Source organism: Pangasianodon hypophthalmus, chromosome 6 (genome assembly GCF_027358585.1).
Source record: "Pangasianodon hypophthalmus isolate fPanHyp1 chromosome 6, fPanHyp1.pri, whole genome shotgun sequence".
Taxonomy (NCBI): domain Eukaryota; kingdom Metazoa; phylum Chordata; class Actinopteri; order Siluriformes; family Pangasiidae; genus Pangasianodon; species Pangasianodon hypophthalmus.
Window position 1 is genome coordinate 3,949,174 of NC_069715.1, and position 22,129 is coordinate 3,971,302.

The 22,129-nt window shown below is 40.4% G+C and overlaps 2 protein-coding genes across 2 annotated transcripts; both read right to left on the minus strand.

The window, feature by feature from the left end:
- Positions 1-594: 594 nt before the first annotated feature.
- LOC117597575 (extracellular calcium-sensing receptor-like) lies at positions 595-3,513 on the minus strand. Its single transcript, XM_034305385.2, has 5 exons — positions 3,217-3,513; positions 2,257-3,051; positions 1,956-2,180; positions 1,602-1,725; positions 595-1,502 (listed from the first exon to the last, which is right to left on the minus strand). Exons 1-5 carry the CDS (start codon positions 3,472-3,474, stop codon positions 595-597), a joined length of 2,310 nt encoding a protein of 769 aa, XP_034161276.2. The 5' UTR covers positions 3,475-3,513.
- Positions 3,514-9,060: 5,547 nt separating this feature from the next.
- Positions 9,061-12,356, minus strand: LOC113534751 (extracellular calcium-sensing receptor-like). The gene is made up of 6 exons (XM_026927703.3): positions 12,157-12,356; positions 11,667-11,958; positions 10,728-11,522; positions 10,427-10,651; positions 10,068-10,191; positions 9,061-9,968 (listed from the first exon to the last, which is right to left on the minus strand). Exons 1-6 carry the CDS (start codon positions 12,354-12,356, stop codon positions 9,061-9,063), a joined length of 2,544 nt encoding a protein of 847 aa, XP_026783504.3.
- Between the last annotated feature and the right edge of the window lie 9,773 nt (positions 12,357-22,129).

The window sequence follows — 22,129 nt, forward strand, 5'->3', positions numbered from 1 at the left end:
TCAAATTGAACTATTCAGTATAATAATTTCATATAGTACATACATGTTCAGTGTATTAGACAGTAATTTTGCACAGGGAGCAGTTGCTAAAATTGTCACAGGTATAACATTGCAGTCAGCCAGTTTTCTATACAGTAATGTTAAACCACAAGGACATAAAAAGGGTAATTTTCCTGCATGGGTATGGCTACATTTATTGATTATAGGACATTGAGAGTGCAACTTTGACAGTGCACTTACAAATGTGATATATGGAAATCAACAAGTAGTGTGTGGTTAGAGATCTCTACTGCTCAGATCATTATGGCTTAAACTGGGGGACAAACACAATTCAAAGATGAAGAAAATGTTGAAAAACTGTCTTAAAAGATATGTGAAGACACCTTGGTTATGTAATCATACTTCTTGAATTAATCAATAATCATATGTAAATGGTACAGTAATGTTAGCAAAGATACCAGTCTAACATCAGTTATTGAATTGGTACATATTTAATCAGTTTTTCGAGGTTTTCATTTAAGTTAGACCTTGCCTTTTACGTATGGTCCATAATTTAAACAGCTTATATTAATAGTGCAAATCTAGACAGCTAAATCATTTAGCAAGTGCTTTACCCATCATTTCCTTTTTAGTGTTCTTCTCTGGTTTCAGCATGATTATATAACACTTTGGAACAAATATGCAGAATAGTAAACCAAAGCTTGATGCTAAAATGGCAAATATCTCTACAGATACAGTGAATTTTCCAGGGGAGCTGACATAAGCAGGAATAAAGGTGATCCAAACTGCGCAGAATATGAGCATGCTAAATGTGATGAATTTGGCTTCATTGAAATTGTCAGGTAGCTTGCGGGCCAGAAAAGCCAAAATAAAACATAAAAGAGCCAGGAGTCCGATATAACCCAGCACAGCCCAGAAACCTATAGCCGAGCCTACATTACATTCTAATATGATCTTTTCCTTGTAGTACTTCATATTTTTGTAGGGAAAGGGAGGGGATAGTGTTAACCACAGTATACAAATAATGACTTGAATAAGAGTGAAAGCAAGTACACTGAGCCTTTGCTGTAAAGGCCCAAACCATTTCATGACATTACTACCTGGAAGTGTAGCCCTGAAGGCCATTAACACCACTACTGTTTTCCCCAGAACACAGGAGATGCAGAGGACAAAGGTGATCCCAAATGCTGTGTGGCGCAACATACAGGACCACTCAGAGGGCTGACCAATAAATGTAAGTGAACAGAGGAAACAGAGAAAGAGTGAGAAGAGCAACAAGAAGCTTAGTTCAGAATTATTTGCCTTAACAATTGGGGTTTCCTTGTATTTAAAGAAAATTACTGCAATGCAGATGGTGAAAGATACTCCTAGCAAAGAAAATAATACAAGAATGATTCCCATTATCTCGTCAAATGACAGGAATTCCACAAGCTTTAAGACACAGGTATCTTTCTTTTCATTAGACCACAGTTCAGGTGGGCACTTGATGCAAGTTATAGAATCTGAAGAAACCGAAAACAAATATCATTTGAGCTATTTACTTATTCTATTCTATGCAACAGAAAAATGTATTATATTTTTCTGGGTCTTATTAAATATACCTGTTATATAACTGACTTCCCCCTCTGCACATGGTATACAGTCAAAGCAGCAGATTGGCCTTCCTTTCTGCACAGCCTTTCTGGTGCCTGGGGGACAACTCTGACTGCACACAGAGACTGGCACCTGAAAACCATTTTTATTTCGTATATAATATGTATTATATATGTAATAATGTATTTTATTGTGTATATATATTTATATATATATATATATACATATATATATATATATATATATATATATATATATATATATAGAGAGAGAGAGAGAGAGATAGATAGATAGATAGATAGAACTTTCTAAAATATCCATTGTACATATTATCTGTTCATATAGATGATGTTACTATTTACCTGTGGTTTACTGTGGGCCCAGGCTATACTGATGTTGTTAAATGACAGATGGTGTGTTTGCAAAGAGCCATCATAGAAGCCCACTTTAACAAATACTATTTTACCGTCTTTTCCTTGTTGCCAGTTCAGCAGCTCATACCTCGCTGCAGGGTCTCCATTTTCATCAAAGTATACAACCTCTCCATTTGTACTAGTAAAATGGACTTTCTTCAACTCATTCACTACCTAAATACAGCATTCCAAATTCATCAGTGACAAATATAAATACATGTTTTTCACCAGGCTATGTTGTTACACTTACCTGCCATTGTTTATTAGTGATGTTTGCACATGCAATAAGATCTTTTTGTCCACAACCATATGTGTTATGCAGGGCATATGCCACAGCATAAACAGCCTTATAAACATTATTTGCAACTCGTAGCTCTGAAACATCTGTATAAAGGTTTTGAACTTGTCTGAGACTTTCATTGCCTTTGCACATTTGTTTTATCTCAACATTTTCTTGTGTGGGAAGCTTACATTCAAATATTGTTTCCCACAACTCTTTGAAAATTGTTGCATCAGAGGCTGGATTAAGCTTGGTCAGAAATTCCCCTAGGCCCTTAATTTGAGCTTTTGGCATAGCGAAACCCATGGATCCTTTCAGAAGATGTTGCCATTGAGCATTAGCTGGGTTTATATCAGAGATCCAGGACTCACTTCCAATCCACTGAAAGCCTGTCAAGTTCTGTAAGGCCATTTCCTTTAGAAGAACCCCAAGGTCAGAATATGAGACAAAAGCTACAATAACTTTGGAGGTTGAAGCCTTGATAATCTCAACTACTTTCAGAATTTTTTCTCTGGAGTCTGTTCTAAAGAATGCTTTGGAATACTCAACACAGATTCCCTCTTCTTTGGCTGCAATGATGAATTCATTTATGCCATTGTTCCCATAGTCATTATCACTGCATAGGGTCCCTACCCATGTCCAGCCAAAATGCCTGACCAACTTAGCCAAAGCTCTGCTCTGGTAGTAATCACTAGGAACAGTTCTAAAGAAAGATGGGTACTTCGTTCTGTCACTTAGGCATGCACATGTTGCAAAATGACTGACCTGCAATACATAGATTTCAATAAAATATAATTTACTTAATACTGAAGTTTCATTATTAGGCATGTTCTTAACTTACCATCAAAAACATGTTTTTTTTTTTTATTCAAAATAAAGTAGTTTTGTTTTATTCAAAACAAAGTTTTTACACAGAAAATTATGTCTTACCACAGGTATGTGCAATGGTCCCACAGTAGCAGACATGGCAATAGAGGGGCTGGAGGATGTTTGTCCTATGATTGCTTGAACTGTTTCAGGTTTGGAGCAAGACATTACAGATGTATTTTCTCCATTGCCATTAACTAAGGACAAGGATGCTCTTGTAGTTATTTCTACTGATCCACAGGAATCATAAATTTTATAACCCAGTTTGACCCCAGGAAGAATATCGGTTCTGTTGTTGATTTCCTCAATGGCAAATAACATTGTTTGTGCATTTTGAAATTCACGGAGGCTTAAACTACAGGAACAAAAAAAGAAAACTACATATCTTTTCAGTGAACCTCATAAGTACTAATACAGGAACAGGTTTGTAAATGCTGTAATGCAAATAATTTAACATTTTTCTGATCTTCTTAAAATGAATAGCTCCTAAACCATTATTATAATTCCACTTGCCAAATTGAACCAAATTAAAATTCCCTTAATGTGCCCTCACCTTCTGCAGTTTGGTTGCCAGGGCCCAGATGTAAAGACATGTGTTGTCTGGTCCCATCTGACATGGAAGGAAAAGATACCACCAATCAGTACATCCCCATCTTTGCTGAGTTGAGGAGAATTGGGCAGGCCTAGTAAGCTGCAGGGAGGATCAGCTGCTCTCACCTGAGTGAATAAAAGCCATGTATGCAGAAACCTCATTCTCATCCTTCCCTAAATACCATGATAGCTGTTTAGCCATTTATATAACCCCTTTGACTCCCAAATTGACCAAACCCTTGGGTGTGGGTATAAGAAATGCATTACGTCATTATTTTGCACTGCTTACTAGGAAGCACACATTTTTATTTTATTACGCTGTTGTGTAAATCTATGGACAGATATATTCTGATAATAAATCTCTTTTATTGGTGCCTTGGTTTATGTACATGTCATTATCAATTGGACCTAGTTATTGCTTCCTGTATCCTACACATACAATATATATACGCTACAAACATTCCTAACCAGCCTCATTTGGTTATTATATTCCATAATAAAATATCAAATATTCCTTAATAAAATATCAAATAGATTTTGTTAATGTATGTCACCATTTACCTCATGGCTCAGGGCCCTCAACATCACCAGTAAAGAGCTCACAACAACCAAAAGAATACCTAAAAACATCTTAATATTTTAGTTTTCAATACATGATGTTAGGCAAAGTACCCAAATAACTAGATCAGAGACAATTACAGAAAAGGGGAGAAGTCCAGTTCCCTATTTGGACCAACGTACAGCGCTGGTTTCAATGTATATATCCAAAAAGATTCTCTTTGTAAGAGCCTTTTTAATTTGTCTCCACCTCTTAATGAGTTTGCTATATGGTCTATACCAGATATTTTTAACGTATTGCAACTGCCGTGGTCAGCCTCTTTAAAACGTAGAGCCATGGGTATTGGGGGTTGCCAGTTCATATAGCATGTTTATGTTCGGCCAATCTTTCGCTCACTTTGTGCTTTGTTCTACTCACCACATCGACACTCAAGTCTGTAAACCCCCACACAAATACAGCTAGTGAGTTTCAAACAAAGGTTGATTTATTTAAGTTTTATTGTAATCTCCAGGTGAAAGTTTGGTATCATACTCATTCCAGTCAAGCAGCTTCTTGCTCCCTTGCTCAGCTAGATGCAACAAGGACACCATTCGAGCCCAAGTCTACATTCATGCCAAACACACTTTGAATACGTTCTCTAAAAAAGTCACATATGAAGTGGACAAACTTTTCGCATCTATGAGGAAAAGGGATTTTAATTTATCAAAATGGGAAACAGAGGCATTAAAATGGCTTTCAACTAATGAAAACATCATAGTTAAAGAGATAAAGGAGGAGCAGTAGTATTGTGGGGCAGAGACCAGAACATCACAGAGCCCATGCAAAAGCTGGATAACCATGAGTACTATCAGCCTTTATTGCCTAATCCGATAGAACAGCCCAAGAATGTCTTCTTTTTACATGCTTTCCAAAATATACAAGAATTTAGAGAACCCACCAGGAAGACCAATAATCAGTGGAAATGAGTCAGTTACGGAATCAGCCTCTAAATTTGTTGATTTTTCCATCAAACCATTTGTTGCAGACCTGACCTTTTTTATTCAAGAGAGTATATAAGTGTTAAATAAAACTGAAGAGATAAAGTACATTGGATCATCATTTTTAGTGACCATGGATGTTGAATCACTGTATACTAACATTGATCATAATGAGGGTTTAGAGGCTTTATCACATTATTTTGAAAAGAGACAACCAGAACAGATGCTCCCTGCTGCATTCATCTTGTAACTTCCAGAATGCACTTTGAATAACAATGGTTTTCTGTTTGCCCGGAGTTTCTTGCCTGTGTTGGTGTGTAAATTATACTGTTTTTTTCTTTTTCATTAATAATTTTGAGCTATCATTTTCATTTGTTGTGTATTTCACTTTTCCCTTCTACTGCATTTTAATTTTTTCGAAGAATGCTTTTGTCTTTTGTTTAAAGACAGCAAGCGGAGTCCATCCTCGACAGATCCGTCTAACATCATCTCAACAACTCTTCGACTAAGGTACGTTAAACACTCAACATGGGAAACATTCAGCTTGTTCAGTGTGTCGCGTGCAGGATATTTAGTCATTCTTCCTCTGTGGTTAGTAATAGCTTTAATTATGATAATTGAATATTAGTTAGCTCTCTGATGGAGAAAATTAGAGCAGCATCACAGGTGCACATCCAGATTCTAGAGAGGGTTAGTGAGAGTGACAGCAGCATAGTTTCTGTAAGGGCAGCCTGGATGCCTTAGATGGAGTTAGCAGTCCCCCAACTCTGGCATTAGAGCCCTCAGAGTGGGGCAAATGGGTAACGGGTTGGGGACATAATCGTAAAGCCAAAGCTAATGCTAAGGCTCACCTAAGGGAGCACCACTCCTCTCTGCTTCATGTGTCTAACAGGTTTGCTGTCCTAAGTGAGGCACCTGCTAAGGAGCCTGAAAGAGCTCAGGTTATAGGAGACTCTATCTTACAGCACATGAAATTAGCTAGGCCTTTAGCGGCACCAGCAGCACTTGTTAGGTGTATACTGGGAGCCAGGGTGCCGGACACAACAGGTAATCTTAGGGTCTTAGGCAAGCACAGGTGACAATCCAGTAATTGTAACAATCCAGGTAATTGGTGACAATCCAGAGCCAAGGCCAGGGATCAGACAAGCAGGGTAAACCAGGGTAAACCAACCATCTGCTAGCTGCACTGAGTCGTCACTCAGGTTCCACTATACTGAGACTGTGTCTGTTCCCCAACCTAAAAATGTAGAAATACTCAGAAAGTATTAACATAAATTAAATCATACTGAATGCACAGCCAGCACCTTTGATCTGAAGCTATGACTGTTAAATATTAGATCTCTTACATCTAAAGTGCTTATTGTTAATGAAACCGTAACTGATCAGGAGTTTAATGTATTGTATTTAACAGAAAATGAGTATGTAGCATTAAATGAAGCTAGTCCTCCCAGATACAGTTATGTACCTCAGCCACGTATAACTGGAAGAGGAGTAGGTGTCGCCGTTATTTATAATTCTAATCTAGGAATCACACAAAAACCTAGTCAGAAATTCAACACATTTGAAGTTCTTTATACTAACATATCATATGTAGCCACAAAAATAAGTCTACCAAGTCAATTCTGCTAATTATTATTCACAGACCCCCAGGTCCATATTCTGAATTCCTCTGTGAATTTGGGGATTCCATCTCTAACCTAGTTGTTTCTTTAGACAAAGAATTAATTGTTGAAGACAATAATATTCATTTTAATATTCCAGAAGGCCCTCTGAGAACAGTGGTTATTTCTATTCTGGATTCAGTAGGGTTCACCTCCTTTGAGCTGATCATTGGACAGCGACCTTGGGGACATGGCCCTGGAGGCCGGGAAAGGGCAATCACATTAAGTTGTTAAAGAAATGGACTGTAGCAGCCCCTGCAGTGTCTGCGTTTGCTAGTCTTTCCACAAATCCATCGGAGCATGCCTTGGTCCACCAAGGAGAGGAGCTCACCCCGCCACAAGGCCAGGAGCTGTCAGAGCTGGTGGACCAGTTTGCTAATGTCTTCTCCTCAACCCCAGACCTAACACATCTGGTCCACCATAACATCAAAACCCCACCAGGAGTTGTGGTCAGACAGTGGCCCTACCGCGTCCTAGAGGCCTGCCATTAGGCGATCGAGGAGGAAGTCAGCTGGATGCTCTGCGATGGGGTCATTGAAGAGTTCACCAGCCCCAAAGTCGTGGTGCCCAAGCCCGTCAGAAGCATCCGGCTGTGCAATGGCTTCCGGCGGCTCAACCATGTATCCGAATTTGATAGCTACCCCCGTCCCTATGGTTGATGACCTGGTGGACCGCCTGGGGAGGGCCCGGTTCATCTCCACCCTGGACCTTACAAAGGGGTACTGTCAGGTGGCCCTGAGCCCAGAAGCCAAACCGGAGACAGCATTATCCCCCTCTGGCGGCCACTGGCAGTACCAGGTCCTCCCCTTCGGTCTGCATGGGGCTCCCATGACGTTCCAACGGCTGATGGACACATACATCGACAATGTTGTGATCCATTCCTTCACCTGTTCCGACCACCTCCACCAACCCCAAGAAATGTCACCTGGGGCTCACGGAGCCACAGTACCAGGGATACCGCATTGGCAGGAGGCTCCTGATGCCGCAGGAAAAAAAAGGTGGAAGCTGTCAGGGACTACCTGCGTCCAGCCACAAAAAAAACAGGTACGTGCCTTCTTGGGGTTGGCTGGGTATTATCGCCAATTTGTGCCTAATTTCTCCTCGATTGCCTCTCCCCTCCCGGACCTCACTAGGAAAGGCTAGCCAGACTGGGTGCACTGGAGTCAGGAGAGGCCTTTGAGACACTGAATCAGGCACCGACCTGCTCTCCAGTGCTATGTAACCCCGACTTTAACCTCCTCTTCACTCTTCAGATGGATGCATCGGAGATGGGAATGGGAGCTGTGCTGTCACAAATCTTCGAAGGGGAGGAGCACCATTTGGCTTTTACAATAGCCATAATAAATGTAGGAATACCATTTATTTTTTAATGATATTTGTGCCAATAATTTGATCAGGCAATTGTTTTGAAGACGGTTATGTTTGGACAGACAAACAGAAAGCAGCTGTGAAGTAATGCTTTATTTGCTTTTGCTCTGATTTATTACAGGTTACAGCTTAAATAAAATGGTAAACATGAAAGTTTTCAAATTGAACTATTCAGTATAATAATTTCATATAGTACATACATGTTCAGTGTATTAGACAGTAATTTTGGACAGGGAGCAGTTGCTAAAATTGTCACAGGTGCAACATTGCAGTCAGCCAGTTTTCTATACAGTAATGTTAAACCACAAGGACATAAAAAGGGTAATTTTCCTGCATGGGTATGGCTACATTTATTGATTATAGGACATTGAGAGTGCAACTTTGACAGTGCACTTACAAATGTGATATATGGAAATCAACAAGTAGTGTGTGGTTAGAGATCTCTACTGCTCAGATCATTATGGCTTAAACTGGGGGACAAACACAATTCAAAGATGAAGAAAATGTTGAAAAACTGTCTTAAAAGATATGTGAAGACACCTTGGTTATGTAATCATACTTCTTGAATTAATCAATAATCATATGTAAATGGTACAGTAATGTTAGCAAAGATACCAGTCTAACATCAGTTATTGAATTGGTACATATTTAATCAGTTTTTCGAGGTTTTCATTTAAGTTAGACCTTGCCTTTTACGTATGGTCCATAATTTAAACAGCTTATATTAATAGTGCAAATCTAGACAGCTAAATCATTTAGCAAGTGCTTTACCCATCATTTCCTTTTTAGTGTTCTTCTCTGGTTTCAGCATGATTATATAACACTTTGGAACAAATATGCAGAATAGTAAACCAAAGCTTGATGCTAAAATGGCAAATATCTCTACAGATACAGTGAATTTTCCAGGAGAGCTGACATAAGCAGGAATAAAGGTGATCCAAACTGCGCAGAATATGAGCATGCTAAATGTGATGAATTTGGCTTCATTGAAATTGTCAGGTAGCTTGCGGGCCAGAAAAGCCAAAATAAAACATAGAAGAGCCAGGAGTCCGATATAACCCAGCACAGCCCAGAAACCTATAGCTGAGCCTACATTACATTCTAATATGATCTTTTCCTTGTAATACTTCATATTTTTGTAGGGAAAGGGAGGGGATAGTGTTAACCACAGTATACAAATAATGACTTGAATAAGAGTGAAAGCAAGTACACTGAGCCTTTGCTGTAAAGGCCCAAACCATTTCATGACATTACTACCTGGAAGTGTAGCCCTGAAGGCCATTAACACCACTACTGTTTTCCCCAGAACACAGGAGATGCAGAGGACAAAGGTGATCCCAAATGCTGTGTGGCGCAACATACAGGACCACTCAGAGGGCTGACCAATAAATGTAAGTGAACAGAGGAAACAGAGAAAGAGTGAGAAGAGCAACAAGAAGCTTAGTTCAGAATTATTTGCCTTAACAATTGGGGTTTCCTTGTATTTAAAGAAAATTACTGCAATGCAGATGGTGAAAGATACTCCTAGCAAAGAAAATAATACAAGAATGATTCCCATTATCTCGTCAAATGACAGGAATTCCACAAGCTTTGAGACACAGGTATCTTTCTTTTCATTAGACCACAGTTCAGGTGGGCACTTGATGCAAGTTATAGAATCTGAAGAAACCGAAAACAAATATCATTTGAGCTATTTACTTATTCTCTTCTATGCAACAGAAAAATTTATTATATTTTTCTGGGTCTTATTAAATATACCTGTTATATAACTGATTTCCCCCTCTGCACATGGTATACAGTCAAAGCAACAGATTGGCCTTCCTTTCTGCACAGCCTTTCTGGTGCCTGGGGGACAACTCTGACTGCACACAGAGACTGGCACCTGAAAACCATTTTTTATTTCGTATATAATATGTATTATATATGTAATAATGTATTTTATTGTGTATATATATTTATATATATATATATATATATATATATATATATATATATATATATATATATATATATATAGAGAGAGAGAGAGAGAGAGAGAGAGATAGATAGATAGATAGAACTTTCTAAAATATCCATTGTACATATTATCTGTTCATATAGATGATGTTACTATTTACCTGTGGTTTACTGTGGGCCCAGGCTATACTGATGTTGTTAAATGACAGATGGTGTGTTTGCAAAGAGCCATCATAGAAGCCCACTTTAACAAATACTATTTTACCGTCTTTTCCTTGTTGCCAGTTCAGCAGCTCATACCTCGCTGCAGGGTCTCCATTTTCATCAAAGTATACAACCTCTCCATTTGTACTAGTAAAATGGACTTTCTTCAACTCATTCACTACCTAAATACAGCATTCCAAATTCATCAGTGACAAATATAAGTACATGTTTTTCACCAGGTTTTGTTGTTACACTTACCTGCCATTGTTTATTAGTGATGTTTGCACATGCAATAAGATCTTTTTGTCCACAACCATATGTGTTATGCAGGGCATATGCCACAGCATAAACAGCCTTATAAACATTATTTGCAACTCGTAGCTCTGAAACATCTGTATAAAGGTTTTGAACTTGTCTGAGACTTTCATTGCCTTTGCACATTTGTTTTATCTCAACATTTTCTTGTGTGGAAAGCTTACATTCAAATATTGTCTCCCACAACTCTTTGAAAATTGTTGCATCAGAGGCTGGATTAAGCATGGTCAGAAATTCCTCTAGGCCCTTAATTTGAGCTTTTGGCATAGCGAAACCCATGGATCCTTTCAGAAGATGTTGCCATTGAGCATTAGCTGGGTTTATATCAGAGATCCAGGACTCACTTCCAATCCACTGAAAGCCTGTCAAGTTCTGTAAGGCCATTTCCTTTAGAAGAATCCCAAGGTCAGAATATGAGACAAAAGCTACAATAACTTTGGAGGTTGAAGCCTTGATAATCTCAACTACTTTCAGAATTTTTTCTCTGGAGTCTGTTCTAAAGAATGCTTTGGAATACTCAACACAGATTCCCTCTTCTTTGGCTGCAATGATGAATTCATTTATGCCATTGTTCCCATAGTCATTATCACTGCATAGGGTCCCTACCCATGTCCAACCAAAATGCCTGACCAACTTAGCCAAAGCTCTGCTCTGGTAGTAATCACTAGGAACAGTTCTAAAGAAAGATGGGTATTTCTTCCTGTCACTTAGGCATGCACATGTTGCAAAATGACTGACCTGCAATACATAGATTTCAATAAAATATAATTTACTTTATACTGACGTTTCATTAGTAGGCATTTTCTTAATTTACCATCAAAGCATTGGTCTTTTTTTTTATTCAAAACAAAGTAGATTTACACAGAAAAAAAGAGGTCTTACCACAGGTATGTGTAAAGGTCCCACAGTAACAGACATGGCAATAGTGGAGCTAGATGCTGTTTGTCCTATGATTGCTTGAACTGTTTCAGGTTTGGAGCAAGACATTACAGATGTATTTTCTCCATTGCCATTAACTAAGGACAAGGATGCTCTTGTGGTTATTTCTACTGAGCCACAAGAATCATAGATTTTATAACCCAATTTGATCCCAGGAAGAATATCAGTTCTGTTGTTGATTTCCTCAATGGCAAATAACATTGTTTGTGCATTTTGAAATTCACGGAGGCTTAAACTACATGAACAAAAAAAGAAAACTACATATCTTTTCAGTGAACCTCATAAGCACTAATACAGGAACAGGTTTGTAAATGCTGTAATGCAAATAATTTAACATTTTTCTGATCTTCTTAAAATGAATAGCTCCTAAACCATTATTATAATTCCACTTGCCAAATTGAACCAAATTAAAATTCCCTTAATGTGCCCTCACCTTCTGCAGTTTGGTTGCCAGGGCCCAGATGTAAAGACATGTGTTGTCTGGTCCCATTTGACATGGAAGGAAAAGATACCACCAATCATTACATCACCATCTTTGCTGAGTAGAGGAGGATTGGGCAGGCCTAGCAAGCTGCACTGGGGAGCAGTTGCTCTCACCTGAGCGAATAAAAGCCATGTGTGCAGGAACCTCATTCTCATCCCTCCTTAAATACCATGATAGCTGTTTAGCCATTTATATAACCCCTTTGACTCCCAAATTGACCAAACCCTTGGGTGTGGGTATAAGAAATGCATTACGTCATTATTTTGCACTGCTTACTAGGAAGCACACATTTTTATTTTATTACGCTGTTGTGTAAATCTATGGACAGATATATTCTGATAATAAATCTCTTTTATTGGTGCCTTGGTTTATGTACATGTCATTATCAATTGGACCTAGTTATTGCTTCCTGTATCCTACACATACAATATATATACGCTACAAACATTCCTAACCAGCCTCATTTGGTTATTATATTCCATAATAAAATATCAAATATTCCTTAATAAAATATCAAATAGATTTTGTTAATGTATGTCACCATTTACCTCATGGCTCAGGGCCCTCAACATCACCAGTAAAGAGCTCACAACAACCAAAAGAATACCTAAAAACATCTTAATATTTTAGTTTTCAATACATGATGTTAGGCAAAGTACCCAAATAACTAGATCAGAGACAATTACAGAAAAGGGGAGAAGTCCAGTTCCCTATTTGGACCAACGTACAGCGCTGGTTTCAATGTATATATCCAAAAAGATTCTCTTTGTAAGAGCCTTTTTAATTTGTCTCCACCTCTTAATGAGTTTGCTATATGGTCTATACCAGATATTTTTAACGTATTGCAACTGCCGTGGTCAGCCTCTTTAAAACGTAGAGCCATGGGTATTGGGGGTTGCCAGTTCATATAGCATGTTTATGTTCGGCCAATCTTTCGCTCACTTTGTGCTTTGTTCTACTCACCACATCGACACTCAAGTCTGTAAACCCCCACACAAATACAGCTAGTGAGTTTCAAACAAAGGTTGATTTATTTAAGTTTTATTGTAATCTCCAGGTGAAAGTTTGGTATCATACTCATTCCAGTCAAGCAGCTTCTTGCTCCCTTGCTCAGCTAGATGCAACAAGGACACCATTCGAGCCCAAGTCTACATTCATGCCAAACACACTTTGAATACGTTCTCTAAAAAAGTCACATATGAAGTGGACAAACTTTTCGCATCTATGAGGAAAAGGGATTTTAATTTATCAAAATGGGAAACAGAGGCATTAAAATGGCTTTCAACTAATGAAAACATCATAGTTAAAGAGATAAAGGAGGAGCAGTAGTATTGTGGGGCAGAGACCAGAACATCACAGAGCCCATGCAAAAGCTGGATAACCATGAGTACTATCAGCCTTTATTGCCTAATCCGATAGAACAGCCCAAGAATGTCTTCTTTTTACATGCTTTCCAAAATATACAAGAATTTAGAGAACCCACCAGGAAGACCAATAATCAGTGGAAATGAGTCAGTTACGGAATCAGCCTCTAAATTTGTTGATTTTTCCATCAAACCATTTGTTGCAGACCTGACCTTTTTTATTCAAGAGAGTATATAAGTGTTAAATAAAACTGAAGAGATAAAGTACATTGGATCATCATTTTTAGTGACCATGGATGTTGAATCACTGTATACTAACATTGATCATAATGAGGGTTTAGAGGCTTTATCACATTATTTTGAAAAGAGACAACCAGAACAGATGCTCCCTGCTGCATTCATCTTGTAACTTCCAGAATGCACTTTGAATAACAATGGTTTTCTGTTTGCCCGGAGTTTCTTGCCTGTGTTGGTGTGTAAATTATACTGTTTTTTTCTTTTTCATTAATAATTTTGAGCTATCATTTTCATTTGTTGTGTATTTCACTTTTCCCTTCTACTGCATTTTAATTTTTTCGAAGAATGCTTTTGTCTTTTGTTTAAAGACAGCAAACGGAGTCCATCCTCGACAGATCCGTCTAACATCATCTCAACAACTCTTCGACTAAGGTACGTTAAACACTCAACATGGGAAACATTCAGCTTGTTCAGTGTGTCGCGTGCAGGATATTTAGTCATTCTTCCTCTGTGGTTAGTAATAGCTTTAATTATGATAATTGAATATTAGTTAGCTCTCTGATGGAGAAAATTAGAGCAGCATCACAGGTGCACATCCAGATTCTAGAGAGGGTTAGTGAGAGTGACAGCAGCATTGTTTCTGTAAGGGCAGCCTGGATGCCTTAGATGGAGTTAGCAGTCCCCCAACTCTGGCATTAGAGCCCTCAGAGTGGGGCAAATGGGTAACGGGTTGGGGACATAATCGTAAAGCCAAAGCTAATGCTAAGGCTCACCTAAGGGAGCACCACTCCTCTCTGCTTCATGTGTCTAACAGGTTTGCTGTCCTAAGTGAGGCACCTGCTAAGGAGCCTGAAAGAGCTCAGGTTATAGGAGACTCTATCTTACAGCACATGAAATTAGCTAGGCCTTTAGTGGCACCAGCAGCACTAGTTAGGTGTATACTGGAAGCCAGGGTGCCGGACACAACAGGTAATCTTAGGGTCTTAGGCAAGCACAGGTTTTCAAAGATAGTTATTCATGTAGGAGCTAATGATATATGCCTTTGTCAGTCAGAGGTTACTAAGAGTAACATTGTAGAGGTGTATAAATTAGCGAAGGTGATGTCCGATGCAGTAATATGCTCTGGCCCCATCCCAATGTGGTGTGGCGATGTAGCTTACAGGAGGTTATGGTTGCTGAACTGCTGGATGTCCAGGTGGTGCTCCAAAAACAATGTGGGCTTTATAGATAATTGGTTTTGAGGGCAAAACTGGCCTGTTAGGGCAGGCTGGTATCTATCCCACTTGGGAAGGTGCTGGTCTCATTTCTTGCAGCATAGCACATTATCTCAGAACAGACCTACAGTAGTTAATTGGTGACAATCCAGAGCCAAGGCCAGGGAGCAGACAAGCAGGCTAAACCAACCATCTGCTAGCTGCACTGAGTCATCACTCAGGTTCCACTATACTGAGACTGTGTCTGTTCCCCAACCTAAAAATGTAGAAATACTCAGAAAGTTTTAGTAAATTAATTAACATAAATTAAATCATACTGAATGCATAGCCAGCACCTTTGATCTGAAGCTATGACTGTTAAATATTAGATCTCTTACATCTAAAGTGCTTATTGTTAATGAAACTGTAACTGATCAGGAGTTTAATGTATTGTATTTAACAGAAAACGAGTATGTAGCATTAAATGAAGCTAGTCCTCCCAGATACAGTTATGTACCTCAGCCACGTATAACTGGCAGAGGAGTAGGTGTCGCCGTTATTTATAATTCACATTTCTGCAGTCTGAAGCTATCTCAGATCATTACCTCATCTTGTCTAAAATGTGTCTTAGTCATAATATATGCACCTCACCACGCTACTACGTCAAATGTACATTCACGGCAGCTACTGCACAGTGTTTTATCAATAATCTCCCAGAGTTATCAACTATAATTGGATCACTATCTGACCCCACAGAACTTGATCAGCCAACTGAATGCTTAGAATCAGTGTTCTGCTACACACTAGATAAAGTAGCTCCACTTAAACAAAAAAATAATTAGAGATCAAAAACTAGCACCATGTTGTAACAATCACACAAGCACCTTAGAACAGTCAGCTCGAAGATTTGAATGTAAATGGTGTCAAAGTAAATTGGTAGTATTTCAAACGTTAGTGTTCGGGACTCAGACACAGGCTCAGTGCTTAGGTCTAGGCTGAAAACATATTTGTTTAGTCAAGCCTGTGTGACTAGTTTTTTTTTTTTCTTAGGTAAAGGAGTAGATCTGGATGGTTCATGGGCATAAAGTGTTGTGGTGAACTGGGATGTTTGGATGCTGTCCCCTCCCCACTCTCATGAGTTCACTCTTGATACTGCCCTCTTGTCTGTGTTATCTTCTGGCTCTCCCTTTTAGTTATGCTGTTATAGCTAGTCTTGCTGGAGTCCCTGCTTGCACTCTGCACACAAAATGCATTGTCCTTTACCATTAGGGGACAGTAAGCATACCTAATAATCTCTCCCTTTCTCTCTGCCTCTCTCCCTGTTGAGCTACACATGCTACTCCTGAGATACCATTGACCCTGACCCCTTCTGCTCTCTGGACCTGCCTGATTCAACCTGATGCCCTACTTCTGGTTGGACTTCTCATTCTTTGGAAACCACTTGTTGCTGCTGAGGATGGCCAAACACGGACAGCCTAAAGTGACATGAGATTACTGTGGATGGTACCACTTAGAAACCATGAAGATGGCTTTGGACTTCAAATTGATATGAACAAGTTTTGCTATGATTGGCTTAGGACTACAATTGCTTTTATAGCTTTAGGACTGCAATTCCCATGAAAAGTTTTGCACTCAAGTCTCCATCAGTGAACAGTTGATAACTTCAACAAAATAGACTTCAAATGTAAACTATAATGAACTTTTGTGCTTACACAATTGCAATTTCTTACCATATAGTATATAGTTTAGAAGGGAATTATTTATAATCGCACTATCCGGGGTCACCCAGATGAGGATGGGTTCCATTTTGAGTCTGATTCCTCTCAAGGTTTCTTCCTCATATTGTCTCAGGGAGTTTTTCCTTGCCACTTTCACCTCTGGCTTGCTTATTAGGGATAAATTTGTAAATTTAAAATTTATATCCTTAATTTATATATTTCTGTAAAGCTGCTTTGTGAGATAATGTCCATTGTGAAAATTGCTAAACAAATAAAACTGAAATGAACTATTATTATAAGTAGTAGTAGTATTAATATTTGTATTATTTATATTATTAGTATTATACTATTAATATTAGTATTATTAATATTAGAATAATCTTTCCTGGCGCTGTGAGAGCAGCAGCCTGTTACAGCAGCTCCGAGCCAGATGTGAAGTTTTGGCTTTTTTAACTTTTTTAATTTGTGTGTGTCTTTTTTTTCCTAGCTTTTTTCTCTTTTTGTCTGTTTTAGATAACACTCATCATGGTTCACATACACCTTTTTCCCGTTTTGATTTTGTTTTTGCTGTTCTCATCACTTTTTGTGGTTGGGAGCTGGGCTCAGCAGAGCGGCATTGTGTTTAGGTACACACGCGACCAGCTGTTAGCGCTCTCCAAAACAACGCTTCTTCCCGGAGACAGGCACAAGATCCCAGCAGAGCTCAGGAAGAGATGCCGGGGTTGCAGAGCTGGTGTGAAGCTGAGAGCAAAAAAGAGAAGATTAAACCCGCGGTTCCATCTGTTATCATGGGGAACGTGAGGTCCTTGGGAAATAAGATGGACAAACTGTGTGCACTGATTCGGACCCAGAGGGAGTACCGGGATAGCAGTTTAATGTGCTTTACGGAAACTTGGCTGCATACGGACTTCCCTGATCACAGTGCCTCCGTACCCGGCTTTAAGCTCATTCAGGAGGACAGAGATGCGACGCTCAGCGGTAAGAGGAAAGGTGGAGGGATTGCTGTTTTCGTAAATGAAAGGTGGTGCAATTCCGGGCATGTTACCATGAAGGAACGTCTCTGCTCCCCGGACATTGAACTTTTAGCCGTGAGTATGCACCCATATTATCTACCACGTGAATTCTCCTGCACCATGATAATTGGTGTTTACATCCCACCGTCAGCTGATCAGACAGCAGTGTGCGATGCCATACACAGCACTGTTGCTAGGCTACAGTGTCAACATCCTGAGGCATTTGTGACCATAACCGGAGACTTTAACCATGTAAATCTGGATTCTACTCAATCAAACTTTCACTAGTTTGTTGACTGTTTCATGTGGGAAAATAGAACACTGGACCATCTGTATGCAAATGTCAGAGATGCTTACAGAGTCACTGCACTACCCCCACTCGGTAATTCAGATCACAATCTCGTCTCTTTAACACCTCAGTATGTTCCTGCAGTTCAAAGGCAGCCTGTATCCACAAGGACGGTGAGGGGGTGGACACAGGAAGCCAGTGAGACCCTGCAAGACTGCTTTGAGACCACAGACTGGAATGTGCTTTGTGAACCACATGGGGATGACATTAATAGTATCACTGACTGTGTCACAGACTACATTAACTTTTGCCACAATACCATCCCTACTCGAACCGTACACTGTTATCCGAACAATAAACCTTGGATCACCAGTGACCTGAAAGATCTGTTGAACAAGAAAAAAAGGGCCTTCAGGTCTGGCGACAAGGAAGAACTAAAAAGGATACAGCGACAACCAAAACTGAGACTGAGGGAGTGTAAAGACTCGTACCGGCAGAAGCTGGAGAGGAAACTTCAGCAAAATAACATCAAGGATGTGTGGATGGGCATGAAGCAGATCACAGGCTTCAGCATGATAGAACGTCAGCAGGGGGGCAGCTTGGACAGTGCCAACAAACTGAATGTGTTTTTTTAACAGGTTCAGCACAGGACCCCCTGCTGGGCCATCCCACACAGGAACAGTCCTGACACCCTTGCAGACACCAAATACACATCTACAGCAACACCACACCCTGCTGTGTATCCCTGACCACAACCCCCCACTGCCTTCCTCAACTCGACTGACCACATCCTCTCACTTGACTGTGACGACCAACCAGGTGAGAAGACAGCTGGAGAGACTTGATCAAGGTAAGGCTGCAGGCCCTGATGGTATTAGTCCCATGGTTCTTAAGTCCTGTGCTACTCAGCTGTCTGGTATCCTGAAGCACATCTACAATCTAAGTCTGATGCAGGAAAGAGTACCGGTGCTATGGAAAACATCTTGCCTAGTACCAATACCTAAGAAAGCCACCCCATCTGGCCTCAATGACTTCAGACCGGTTGCCCTGACGTCACATGTCATGAAAGTGTTGGAGAGACTAGTTTTAACCCATCTGGTGCCACAGGTGAAACCTGCACTGGACCCACTCCAGTTTCCTTACCAGCCTCATGTGGGTGTGGATGATGCGGTCATCTATCTGCTGCAGCGTACTCACTCTTACCTGGATGGAAGTGGTGATACTGTGAGGATCATGTTTTTTGATTTTTTAAAGTGCCTTCAACTCCATCCAACCATTCATACTGAGTGAGAAACTGCTCAGAATGGGTGTCAGCACATCCTTCTTTAGTTTGTGCGATTGGGGGCCTCTCTGTCTGACACAGTGGTCAGTAACAGAGGAGCACCTCAGGGGACTGTCCTGTCTCCATTTTTGTTCACTTTGTACACCTCAGACTTTCAATACAACTCTGAATCATGCCACCTGCAGAAGTTTTCCAATGACTCTGCAGTGGTAGGGTGTATTAGGGATGGACAGGATTCGGAGTACAGGACTCTACTGGATAACTTTGTGGACTGGTGCACTAAGAATGACCTACTCCTAAATGTGACAAAGACCAAGGAGATGGTGGTCGACTTTAGGAGGACTAAAACTTTGACTAAGCCCATAACCATCATGGGTGAGGATGTTGGAATTGTTAACAACTACAAGTATTTGGGTGTACACTTAAATGACAGACTGGACTGGAGGACCAACACTGATGCTGTGTACAAGAAGGGAATGAGCAGACTTTATTTTCTGAGGAAACTCAGATCTTTCAATGTATGCAACAAGATGCTGGAGATCTTCTACCAGTCTGTAGTGGCGAGTGCCATTTACTGTGCATTGGTCTGCTGGGGGGGCAGCATCAGTGCCAGGGATACCAGCAGGATTAACAAGCTTATTCACAAGGCTGGATCTATCATTGGACACAAACTGGAGACGTTTAAGTCAGTGAGGAACAGGAGGTCACTGAACAAACTGCTCTCCATCATGGACAATCCGTCTCATCCACTCTACAACACACTACAGAGTCAGCGGAGCTCATTCTCGTTGTCACAGAGAATGTTACAGGAGTTCATTCTTACCATTCGCAATAACATTGTACAACAGCTCACCTGTGTGTGACAGATGATAACACTATCACATTACACTACTACAAGAAAGCTATCATTTAGAAAGCTGTCATTACATTCTACATTCTCAAGGTTCTTCATATTTGTCATTATTCACTACCAGTTTTCACAACTGTACTTTTGTAAATACTGATGTAAATCTGGTTAAATCTACAACTGTGTTCCATATCGGCACTCCTACATTTAATTTAACTTATTCTATTTTATATTTTATATTTTGTGTGTGTACATGTTGTATCTTGCTACTGACCATGCTGCTGTAACACAAGAATTTCCCTCATGGGATCAATAAAGTATATCTATCTATCTATCTATCTATCTATCTATCTATCTATCTATTATTATCTGTAATGTCACATTTTCACATAATTGCTGTGTGGATTTGTGAAAAGATAACTGACCTATATGTTAAATATCCACTTGGTAATTCTGGTCCAAAACGAAAGTGACATTATAAACAAGACTGTCTTTATGGCAGATTGCATCAGTAATGCCACAGGTGCCTTCGCAAGCGCGTCTCCATACTTGGTTCCACTGCACACCATATATTGTCCTCTTGGACAAGTGGGTCTTGCACAGCGCTATTATTCATCCTAGCACCAAGACCTGTAACAGTATATCAGCACCAGCAAAGGAACCAGTGGATTTACAGTGGATAGCAGAAATCGTGGCTGGTCCCAACCTGCTCCCCCTGTGGAGGCAAATCAGGAATTGGCCCATGGTTGGACTGCCCATGCCCAGCCCATGAGTTGGTGTCCCCCTGCCCCTGCTGAGACTAGGTTGCCTGTTCCTCAGCCCTATGCTGGAGAAGCAGGAAAGTGTAGTTCTTTTATAATGCAGTGCTCACTGGTGTTTGAAATGCATCCCTCCAAGTTCCCTTCTGAAAGAGTGAAGATCACCTTTAGGATTTCTCTTTTAACTGGATGAGCAATAGCATGGGCCACAGCAGTGTGGCAGAATAGATTAGATGATCACCCCACCCTTAACTCATTTGCGTCAGCACTAAGGAGCACCTTTGACCACTCACTCGCAGGAGGGGGCATGATGTCATCCTTTCTGCGGATATGTCAAGGTAGCCGCTCAGTGGCCGATTATGCCATAGAGGTCAGGACTCTCGCGGCGAGCTCAGGCTGGAATACCCAAGCTCTCCTAGCTGCATATGTGCAAGGCCTCTCCAAGGACTTAAAGGATGAACTGGCGATTCATGACCCACCAAGGATCTAGAAGCATTATATGATTTGTTGATCAGAATCAACACCCGTTTGCAAGAATGATGCAGGGAGCACTGCTCAGCCACTGCGAGCATGCTGGCAAACAAATACGGACAGGCTCCCATGGGCCTTTCCAGCGGGCCTGAATCTGACAATTCCTCAGTAGAGCCCATACAATTGGGTGCCACTCATAGAAGTGAGAATAGGTGTTTGTATTGTGGGCAGACGGGTCACTGGTGTTCCAGTTGTCCCTGCCTGATGCCAAAAGGCCGGGGCCATCCTAGGAAGAGGGACCTGTGATGGCCCCAGACACTGCTCCTCACCTGTCTGGCCTTTTCATTCCTGGCATCACTGTTTGGAGACCAAAAAACAGTCTGCAGGCCTTCACTGACTCAGGGGCAGCTGCCAATTTTATGGATGAGACTTTAGTCAAGAGACTAGGGTTGCCAGTAGACTCGCTCCCCCATCCTATACTAGTCTCTGTGCTTGACGGACGACCATTAGGCTCAGGACCTGTAACCACCCAAACATCACCTGTCATACTTCAGTTAGGCCACCACACCCGATTTCCTGAGCTGTGCCTAGCACTGAGGTTCCCTTGGCTTTAACGCAGGGAGTGCTAAACTGTAAATGCATCATAGTAGCAAATGATGACCAGGTTTTTGTGGTCCATCATTTAACAGTTTGCAGGGTGATCACATTTGCTAATTAAGAACAGTTTCAATTGCTATTATGTATTTGATC

What these genes read in the sequence shown, in the direction of transcription:
- LOC117597575 (XM_034305385.2), bottom strand. Translation starts at nt 3,474, where the DNA reads ATGTTATTTGCCATTGAGGAAATCAACAACAGAACCGATATTCTTCCT. An exon ending in GACCATTGCACATACCTGTG is followed by an intron (nt 3,052 to 3,216) that starts GTAAGACATAAT and finishes TATGTATTGCAG; the next exon opens with GTCAGTCATTTTGCAACATG. An exon ending in TCACTAATAAACAATGGCAG is followed by an intron (nt 2,181 to 2,256) that starts GTAAGTGTAACA and finishes TGCTGTATTTAG; the next exon opens with GTAGTGAATGAGTTGAAGAA.
- LOC113534751 (XM_026927703.3), bottom strand. Translation starts at nt 12,356, where the DNA reads ATGAGGTTCCTGCACACATGGCTTTTATTCGCTCAGGTGAGAGCAACT. An exon ending in GACCTTTACACATACCTGTG is followed by an intron (nt 11,523 to 11,666) that starts GTAAGACCTCTT and finishes TATGTATTGCAG; the next exon opens with GTCAGTCATTTTGCAACATG. An exon ending in GGAAATCAGTTATATAACAG is followed by an intron (nt 9,969 to 10,067) that starts GTATATTTAATA and finishes CGGTTTCTTCAG; the next exon opens with ATTCTATAACTTGCATCAAG.